This window comes from Lactuca sativa, chromosome 2 (assembly GCF_002870075.4).
Source record: "Lactuca sativa cultivar Salinas chromosome 2, Lsat_Salinas_v11, whole genome shotgun sequence".
Taxonomy (NCBI): Eukaryota; Viridiplantae; Streptophyta; class Magnoliopsida; order Asterales; family Asteraceae; genus Lactuca; species Lactuca sativa.
Genome location: NC_056624.2, coordinates 132,314,131 through 132,325,410, shown reverse-complemented (window position 1 = coordinate 132,325,410; position 11,280 = coordinate 132,314,131). Strand labels below are relative to the sequence as shown.

The window sequence follows — 11,280 nt, the reverse complement described above, 5'->3', positions numbered from 1 at the left end:
AAACCATGCTACCTTCCTTGACCAGCTCCTTAGAATCCCCGAAATTTTCCTCGATTTGATTATAGATCATGTGCTTCTTGTAGTATAAGCCCAATACTACCTTCCACACCTATCCATACTTTCCTCAAGAATTATCTCGAGTCCTCTAAGTCATTTACTCGTAATAATACTTCCAGTACCTGCTAAAAAGCGTTTCACCCACACTAAAGAACTTCCTAGGCTCTCCTTGGATCCCTACCTTACCATGCCATCAGTTGCTGAAAAACCCCTATCGATGTCAACTAACTACTTCATGAATACAATTACACGCGACAAAACTTAAATAACTCTTCAACTAAAAGACCCCACCCTACGCCGATTAGACTCGGACAAGAGCTACACAATAGGGCCGAATCAATCATTCTAAAATTATTTAACCTTTACAGCATGTAACTTAACATATTCATTTAATAGTTAACTCATATCAACATAGGTACCATAATGGACAAAGCAAGCAATATTCGAGTAGTGAAACCAACTGGCACTATGACACCATAAAATCAGGCAGATTCTTCCAAAAAATTCCTGACCACTAATCCCAAGCCTTTAGGATACACATACATCCTATAACTACTCTCTCAAGAGAGGCTAATCATTTCTTGTCTGGCCGACTATACCTATACTTACTCATGAAACTTCCACCAACCATGTAGCCACTAGTGCATACTAATCATACATAACGCTGGATCCTATAGACAATCGAATATTTGACTCTTCCCTAAGCCCTTCATTAGACAAGAACATGAAATAAATCAAAATCAAACATTCTCAGGCTATAAAATCTTAGTTATGTACAACTATGATGCACACACTAAGCAACTACAATAGTTATGTAAATGTCATCTTAAATATAATAAATCCTCCTAGGCTATCATGCATCATATATCAGGCAATTCTATCATTCAATTCCTGAAGATTCCTAGACTACCACTAATATGCAGTTCTATCATACTTATTAATAAAAAATAACAATATGGGTAACTTGGGGTAAACTTGCTTGCTCCGGCTGATCCTACACATCTCATCCTTCCTTGGTTACTTCTGAAAATAATTCAGAAAGCAATTCTGAAAATAATTTTGAAACAATTTTTAGAAACTTTTGCAAATCCTTAGCTTGAGACTGGATTCACACAAATGCTCATCTAATTCACTCAAACCAGAGCTCTGATACCAACTTGTAACATCTCAAAAATCATGGTAAGATTTTTGCTTTTTAATTTAAAAGAAACAATTGCTTTGAATACCAAACCATATCAAACCAATTGTTAAATACAAATGAATCCCAAGATCAGAACATCATAAAATGTCCCAAAGTATATCTTCGAAGGATTTATACGATCATGTGTTCGCCTTGCCCCAATCAACTAAAGTGCCTGAAAACATGAAACCAAACCGTAAGCATGAAGCTTAGTGAGTTTTCCCAAAATACCACCATACAACATAACATATACAAACAAACATGATGGGTCCATTCAGTCATCAGACTGGAATACCTATGAGTCCACAACCATTGGGTTGTATTACCCCCGGCTCAATCAGTCATCGGACTGGAATGCCAACCATGTAGCCACTAGTGCTTACTAATCATACATAACGTTGGATCCTATAGAAAATTGAATATTTGACTCTTCCCTAAGCCCTTCATCAGACAAGAACAGGAAATAAGGTTAAATCAAACATTCAAAGGCTATAAAATCTTAGTTATGTACAACTATGATGCACACACTAAGTAACTACAATAGTTATGTCAATTTCATCTTAAATATAATAAATCCTCCTAGGCTATCAGGCATCATACATCAGGCAATTCTATCATGAAATTCCACCAACCATGTATCCACTAGTGCATACTAATAATACATAACGTTGGATCCTATATGCAAAAAGTCCATTCAATCACCGGATTAGAATACCCTCGGGTCTACTCAGTCATCAAAATGGAATACCCCCGGTCTATTGGCTCGCGCATATAGGATTAGAACCCCAACCCAGAACGATAACATGTCGACATCTACATAACATATAAACACATAACCATTCAACAGACAAACAGGAAGATCTACAAATCATTACCGCATAGCTAACAGCTCACTATAGCTAACAACATCCTATATACCAGGATAAAGATCTAACAAATCACTACAACATAACAACATCCTATATACTAGGACACAAATCTAACAACTCACTATAGCTAACCAACATCCTATATACCGGGTTACATAACCTAGTGGGTCGACATTGGTGCCTTTGACCTACAAGTACTGTGAGGAAAAATCACCTGAATTAAAGAACCTTGAAACACTGAGATACACTCCTTTTTGCATTGCTTGCTCCCGCGAATCCACTAACACCAGAACCAGATACAATCTTAATCATAAGTCCAAAATCATCAAGTTTGATCAAAGTCAAACTTGCTCAAAAATTCAACGGTCAGTAGAAGTCAACAAAAGTCAAAGTCTAAGACAGCTAAGTATGCCCAGCGTATGTGGCCTGTCCTTACTTCTCCATTAAGTACTTTATCACTTAAGATCTTTTGTCCAGAGCTCAGATCTAGACTGAAAACATTGACTTCATTTATAAAGTTTCCACATTTATGACATTCCATGGCTAGAAAAGGTCCAAAAGCCAAAGCCCTATCTTATTAACCCATTAAGACATCCTAACTCTTTCATGGAAGGGATAGAATGGCCAAGATCATATTTTTATGATTCCTAATAACTCCATAATGGATAAAATTTCCAAATTTATCCATTAGGATGGTCCAAACAACCAAGATATAGTATTTACGTCTCCAAGGGACCAAAAGTGCATCTTTTCAACTTATTCCATTAAGTTCAAGTCTCCAACCTCCAGATCTGAATCAATATGATTTTTAGATGGATAAAGTTTCCAAATTTATCCATGACAAGGTCACAAACTTTCAAGATCTAAAATTTATGCACTTAAAGTGACCAAAATCTTAGAACACCCAAATACTAGCTAAAAACAAATGCCTCATCACGATTCAAACTGTATACCTCTAGAAGAAAGATCAAGGTGAACAAGGTCTGGATCTAGAAGTTCCAATGCAACCAACACTTTTCCAATGAGCTCAGTCTTCTCCAAGATGCACCAACAACACTCCAAAGCACTTAAAACACCTTCTTTTTGTTGAAAATGCTCAAACTAGGGTTCGGGTTTCGAGGGAGGACATTGAAGGGGTGGAGGCTAAGAATCGAAAGGGTTTGGGGAGTTAAGTAGCTTAAATACGACTCAAAACCCTCAAATTAGGGTTGTGGCTTCTGGTCCTGTACGTACAGGGTACCAAATGGTATGCTTAACATACACTCTTGAATACACTTCTTGATCAGTGAGTACGCCCAACGTACATTGAGTACGCCCAACATACTACCACCTCCAACACCAAATTCAAACTGCTATAACTTCTTCGTTTCAAATCCGTTTTCGACGATATTTATATCCACAAAAAGTTGTTGACGAGACCCACAATATTATCTAAATATCTTAGACTAAAAACTCCTTGAAGGGGTCCACCAGATCATGACACGTGTCGCACTGAGGTTAATCCAAAAAATAATTATCTTGTAAAATTCACAACTTTCACATGAGATCTCGGTTTTTGACGTTCTTTATATCCACGTGTAGCTATCAACGAGGTCTAAAACTTTCGCTTAGACTCCGTCAGATAATTTAGACTTTATTTTTAAAGTTATGTTTTAATAGGCATAGACAGGTCCAACTAAAATTCATAACTTTGTCATCTGACGTCCTTTTTCGATTGTGTTTATATCGTTGAGCTCCTATTAACTAGATCATCAATTCTTGTTTAGATTGTTTCGGCTAATAATCGATCGGTTTAAAATTCGATTTCTGAGTTGTTTCTCATACCTCAGCTCTTTCCAGACCCTTCTCCCTAAGTTGGGTCTCCATATTCTTGGCTGCTCTAATGACCGTGTTCAAAGTAGTTGCCATTTTTACCATTAGACCAAAGTCTAGTGGCAATCCATTAGCAAACGTCACTACCTTGTAGAGTTCAGTAGGAACCAACTAGGGGAATAACTTCATCTTCTCGGTGAATGCGGTGACATACACATCAACATTCATCTTCCATTTCTTCAGGTTTTGAAACTCATAGTTTAGGTCTATCAGATCTACCTCCGAGCAATACTGCATTTTCAACTGCTCCAGGAGTGCTTCCCAAGACATCCTTGCGGATTCTCCCTATGGCATTGTATCTGCCAACAACTTCCACCAACTTAAAATCCCGATCTTCAGTTTTCTGACTACAAGGATGGTTTTCTGCTTATTGTTGCAGTTACAGCTTTCAATATCATCTCCATCTCATAGATCCGACACATAATATCCACTGGCTTTGGGCTTCCAGAAAGACTTGGTGGATTGACACCCAATAAGTTCTTATACATACACATATCCTTGTCAATCCCTCTGTCCAGGTCATTCCTCCTTACCACTCGAGGTTTAACATGACTCACAGTATGACTATAATTTACCTCCTCCGACAGTGCTTCATTCAGTTCGGGCTGCACAATAGGTACAATAGGTTCATCTCTATTCTGTTGAAGTAGACGCCTTGTCTTTTCTATCTGATGAACCTACATTTTCTATATCATTGCTAATGTGATAGGTTCAGGTGAAGCTGCTACCTCTGGTGCACGCTCAATCTCTAGTGGCTCAGGCTGCTGATAACCGTTTCCTAATTCGCTTTGAGTTCTCACCATGTCGATATATACGCCAAAGCAGACGTTCGGTGTACAGTGACAAGAATTAAGATAGGAAAACTTCATTTATGATAGACGTATAAATCTCCTTATCACTTTGAAAAGTTACATGTCAGTTCTAATACCGTAATTAAACGTTTAGAAATCTGAAGACATAAAATTTTTAGGTCCAGTCGGCAATAGACCATAGGTCCGATCAAATAATATCATCATAAGGAATAAAAGGCATTTTTATATCTATAAAATAAATCATTTAGCACATAAAAGCACTTTAGGCATCTTCCCTAAATAAGTTAGTGCTCGTGTCTACTCAGACATACTTCCTAAATATAGCAGACACTCATATCACAATCACCGCTTACCATTCTAACCTTAAGTCTAGAAATCCTACAAATTCCTAATTTCTTAAACTAATGTTCTGATACCAACTGTGACATCCCTAATTTCACGTCTAGAAAAGACCGATTTGTTTATGCTTATTTAAAAATCAGAGTATCCTTTTTGAAGAATAGTATTGCGGAATTTGTTCCCAAAAACACGATAATGACATTATCAAAGCATTTCCGAAGAAATGTATGTTATTTATATTAAAATGTTGGGATGTCATCGTCAATACAGAAACATAATCATAACGAAATATTACTAGCCTTATAGTAATTAAACTAGTGACCTAATACTCCTTGAATCTCTCAACAGAATGTATCTTTAATATCACTACCTATGATACAATAAACTAAGTGGGCCAGGATGGGAAACCTGGTGAGTACACAGGGATTTCAATCCCACAATGTTTCAACATATATATTTTAGAACTCATAATATACAATTTCACCTCATATAAGCAACTTAACCCACCCCGTCGATCCTCACAATGACACACTCCATGCTTTTGGATCTAACACGAATGGCTTTACCTAATCCATGCTCCCGGATCAGGTATGGACTACTATGTCTAATCCATGCTCTTAGATCAATGACAAATGACTATTGCCCAATCCATACTCCCGGACTAGGGACAGATGACTATGTCTAATCCATGTTCTCGGATCAAAGACAAATGTTAGGGTTCTACCCTCTGTGTATATCTCACCCATACTCTTTAGGAGATACTACCTGATAGTTATCTTAATTAATTTAGGTCTATTTTGTAAGTCCTAAATCATCATATATTATCAGATATGTTCTTAACACGTATTCTAGGAAATAGAAAATATCTCACGCATAAACTCTTTTAAGAGTTAATTAATACTTTAATTAATAACTGTATTAAAATCATGTTCATAAAAGGGACTATACATTCACTTGTTAAAGTGACGATTCAAAACACAGACATCGCTTCGCTTCTAGCAACGATCTTTTCATTTGACGTAACCTAGTATTATTATCACTAAGTCTTAGTCTAATATTTATTATGAATAATTATTAGTCTAGATACATCATTAATTCAAAGTCTACTAATATATAGCTGGTAAGGAACAACCAGGTATGATCATATCGGAGGTAGGGTCCATTTGGTATACAAAGTATACTGTTTGGAAATTCCACTTTAAACACCTAACTAAATCCAGCCTAGACATCATCCCTATAAGTAGATCAATAAGTATAATGACTTGTAATCACTAATAAATCTTGTTTATAGGTTCATAATAACGATAATTAACTTAAAAGGCATTAAGGCCTTGGTGAGGGGGGGGGGGGTGAGAGAATAGAATGGAAAGGTGTGAAGAAAAGAGTGAAATTCATGTTCTACTTATAGGCCGCCAGGAGGCCCAGTACGCTGGGCGTATTAAAATTACGTTGGGCGTACTCAGTTCGATGGTATACGCAAATTACGTTGGGCGTACTAGGGGCCACGTGTCAGCATATGGTGGCAAGCCGTGGCGAGGAAGGGGGTGCACCAGATCGCGACACATGTCGCAACGAGATTAATCCAAAAATTAATTATCTTGTAAAATTCATAACTTTTGTATACTAGCTCCATTTTTTATGTTCGTTATATCTACGCGTAGCTATCGATGAGATCTACATCTTCCCTTTAGATTCTGTCAGCTAATTTTGATTTTATTTTTTAAGTTATATTTTAACAGGTTTAGACAGTTAAAGTCCGTTAAAAATTCATAACTTTGTCATCCGGCGTCCATTTTCGACTGTCTTTATATTGTTGAGCTTCTATTAACAAGGTCTTCAATTATCGTTTAGATTGTGTTGGCTAATAATCGATCTATCTAAAATTCGATTTATGAGTTGTACATTGCTACGCTGAATTTTAGAAAAATCAAAACTTCCTCAAATGAAGTCAGATTCTGATGTTCTTTATATGCACGCTCTCGGTTTAACGACTACTATGAGTTTTGTTTAGATTAATAAGGCTAAAGATTAATTTATCAAAAATTTACTTTTTACAATATGTAAAGCCCTATCAGTTTATTTGTGAAACTTCAACGAGTCATAATTTTTTTTACAAGTCGGATTTCAACGTTCTTTATATGTGCGAAATCCTTGTAACATATACTATAACTTTGGTTAAGATTATTTATTCTGAATAATCTTCTATCAAAAAGTTATTTTTAACGCTTCTTATCTATAATTTACTAGCTTGAATTTGTAGGTGTTACAATTAGTTGGGGTACACCTAATCCCACATCGACAAGGAAGGAGAATTAATCATTTTTTATTAGGGACGTGGATATCTTCCTTATCACAACGTGTTTTAAAGTCATGAGGGCAACATAACCCATAAGAGCTTTGCAGTTAAGTGTGTCTGGGCGAGAGCGATCCAAGGATGGGTGACCCTTTAGGAAGTTTTCATGTCGAGAGCCCAAAACCGATAATATTGTGGTATGTACCAGAGGTGGTGTTACAAATGGTATCAGAGCTAGGGCACGTGTCGATGTGTTCGATGAGGACGTCGAACCCTATAATGGAGGGTGAAGGTGGGTACACCTGATCCTATATCTGTTGGGAAGGAAAACTAAACATTCCTTATAAGGGGTGTGGATACCTTCCCTATCACAACACGCTTGAAAGCCATGATGGCAGCAGATCTCATAAGAACTCTGCAGTTAAGCATATCCGGGCGAGAGCAATCCAGGGATGGGTGACCCCCTAGGAAGTTTTGACCCCCTAGAAAGTTTTCATGTCGAGAGCCCAAAGCAGACAATATTGTGATACGTGCCAGAGGGGGATGTTACACAAAGCCTTACACAATCGACTTCCGGTCCACGACCCAAAAATGACAGGAAACAGGATGTTACACAACGATTTTATACATTCAGAAATTTAAAGAAGCATTGCTATTGCTATTATCGGTTATAAAGAATTAGAGATTAAGATTTTTTATGAACCTTGTTACCATCAACTTTTAGCAACGATTTTGAGCAACAATAACGTGGACTCGTAGTAGTGATTCGTCGACTGTTAGCAGTTATTCATTTTTTCAGATTGTAGATTAACAACCTGGGTTAGGTTTTTTGATTTTTCGATGTTTTGATTTTCAGATTCTAGATGACTGGACACAATGGATGATTCCGGTTTTGATTTTAGATGTAATGGTGATTTTGATGTTGGGTGTAATAGCCATTTCAAATAGGTTGGTTTCTGATTTTAGGTATGGTGGCAAATGGTTGAATACCGGACATAATGGCAGTGATTGTTGAAGATGTCGGTGATCAGGGAGATGAACGATGAGGTGGGTTGGGTGGTTATTTTATGAAGAAACATTACCAAGCTCTGACGAAACCTAGCCTCTGACGATGGTGCTAGCGGTGGTTGAAGGTGGTAGTAGTGGTCGACAGTTGTGGTAGGGTGGAGCTGAAAGTGATGGTGGTGGTTGGTAGCTGTGGTAGAGTTTCAGAAATTGTCTTTGATTATAATATATTTTTCAGGTTTGGTCAAGGAGAGACTTGTTATTTTGGAATAAGCGACGGCTCAATAGTCAAATTTAATGGCATAGGGACTATCTTTGTAATTTCGTCAAAACACAAGGACCGAGTTTGTCTATATTCTTAAAGTTGGACTTTATACGCCTATTACACCATACTACAAGGACTATTTTTATAATTTTCTATATATATAAAGATTAAACTTTTATGAAGTCAAGATTTGATTCTTGATGAAGATGGGAATGAAAACGTTTTGCATCAATTTGTTTGGGGTGTCGTTTTCTATGTAAAAAGTGACAAACTACAAGAATTTTGATTTTTAGGAAAATAGAGTTGTATAAAATGTTGGGTTACCTAACACAATCGCCTATTCAAATACTATGAGCACTCTTTATAATATTCTCCGTCAACTTCCATCGAGTAAACTCTAATGCATTTGATGCAAAAAATAACAAAGAGATCATATACGTACTTTTGCATTAAAACAGTGAAATTTTGCCTCTAAACCAATCAAACTGGTGTTATACCCACCGTTTCTCCTTGTATATATTGAGTTATCAAAAAGCATACTTCTCCTTGTATATTATTTTTTTAATATTTGATGCAACATCACACATGTTACGTATTTTTATCTGCGATAAATAACAGCATGTTATTTATTTTTACATATTGTTTGTGACATGATGGGATAAAGGAAACTTAGTTTGTATTCAAAATTGTTTGATACAGTTATCATCCATTTAAAGCTTGATATTAACAATTTTCCAGCAGAACGTTGTCATATCTGATGCTTTTATTAACTCTTTTGGCATGCATTGATGTTTTTATTAATGTTTTTTTATTTTATACATGTAGCTGTATAAAAATTAATGTTTTTTTATCTTAATCGATTGGAATTCAAGAGTATAATGTTTAAAAAATGAAAAAGAAGCTTAAGAAGTAGAAATGAAAGTCAGATGTTTTAGTTAGACAAATAAATGAAAAGACAGTGTTATAGACACATGAAAAAAAAAGGTCATAAGTGAAAAAGAAAATGAAGTAATCTCAAAACAAATGTCATACGTGAACAAATGAAATAATCTCCCTAATATAAGAGAATAAGGCTCATATACCCAACAATATTCCCGAAAAATTCAAAAAAAAGTGCAGAAGATGAATATACTCGATGAATCAGAAGAACCAAACACCCAATGGAAGAAAGATCAATGGGGATGATGATGATGATGATATCTACCAATCGAAATCACACTTCGTCCTTTGAAATCCCGTAGAAGAAACCAAGCCGCCGGACGTCACCGGAATCTTCAACTCGCATTCAAACTTCGGTTTGAATTTGGGTTTCGCCCACCCCACTTTCAACCTTAATCGAAGTCTCAACTTCAAATCGATGTTGTACACCCCATCGTTTCTCTCCCTATCGTATTTAGATCTATCACCATTTCCGAGCACCACCACTTGTTCTCCGACGAACTCCGTGTTAACGTTATTCTCCCTTTTATGCCCCAAATAAAACCCATCTAAATTCCTGGAAGCAAACCTCTTATCATAATACTCAGCGTTGGCTTCGATTTTGTCGTAGTAAATTCCAATCCGTTTATTAGGGTTCCGGAACGTCATATTCACAGCGAGGTTGTAGTAGAGAGTGTTGTTATCGGAGGAAAGGGTGAACTGGGTGAGAGTAGCGTCGTTGACATGGAACTTCGGGGCGTTGGGGCGGAAGATTAACCAGAAGACGAGGACGGCGATCCCGAGGAGGACGAGGATGGTGATGAGGATTTGGAAGATGAGGTTGAAGATGCAACCGCAGAGACAACTGCAGCACCATGAGAAGGGGTTGCAGCTTCCGCCGCCGCGGCCATGGCGGTTGTAGGATCGGGATTTTTTGGAGGGAGGTGGGATTGATGGGCCGTAGTAAGCTCCGTTGAGGTGAGAATCAGAGGACATGATTGAGTTGCAGAGTGAGTTGATTGTGAAGAATGGAAGGAGTAAAAGGTATTTATATAGCATGGGGTTTCTTTAATGACGCGTTGAGTAAAAACACGGCCTAGTGTCACCGGCGACTATTTGGTTTGAGACTTTGAGTTACGTACTTAGGTTTGTTTTAATATCACCTTCCTTGTAAACTTCCATCTCCTTTGACTAGGTCCTTTTTTCTAGAAAAACTCTTTGTGTTTATACTTTAAACTGTTATTTAAGATCGTTAAAACCAATATATAAACTATCCAAGTTTATGAGGTTGTTTTTTTATGGCAAATCTAGGATTTTTTTTTTCTTTTTTTCAAATATGTATGTCAAACTCACCCATTATTCATTATATAAGCTTTTGTTTATGATGATTTTTAGAGAAAATATCATAGGGTTTAGACAAAAGTGCAAAATTAATTTTGGTTATTTAGTGTGGGATGGCGAAATGGGCATATATAGTCCAACTTTAAGAAAAACGAGTGACACGGTTCTTATGTTTTGTTGATATTACATAAAAGGCCGCTTTGTTAGACGGCGTCAATAAATTGTTGTTAAAAGTCTCTCACGTTGACAACATGTGAGGGTAATATCGTCTATTAATGAGGTTGGTTCCATTTCACTTATTTAAGGTCTATACCATATCGTACTCTCTC

General features: G+C 36.8%; 1 protein-coding gene across 1 annotated transcript; it reads right to left on the bottom strand.

The window, feature by feature from the left end:
- Window positions 1-9,684: 9,684 nt before the first annotated feature.
- LOC111912155 (NDR1/HIN1-like protein 3) lies at window positions 9,685-10,606 on the bottom strand. The gene has a single exon (XM_023907884.3). It carries the CDS (start codon window positions 10,604-10,606, stop codon window positions 9,893-9,895), a length of 714 nt encoding a protein of 237 aa, XP_023763652.1. The 3' UTR covers window positions 9,685-9,892.
- Window positions 10,607-11,280: the final 674 nt, after the last annotated feature.

Coding starts and splice junctions, on each gene's coding strand:
- LOC111912155 (XM_023907884.3), bottom strand. CDS start 10,606: ATGTCCTCTGATTCTCACCTCAACGGAGCTTACTACGGCCCATCAATC.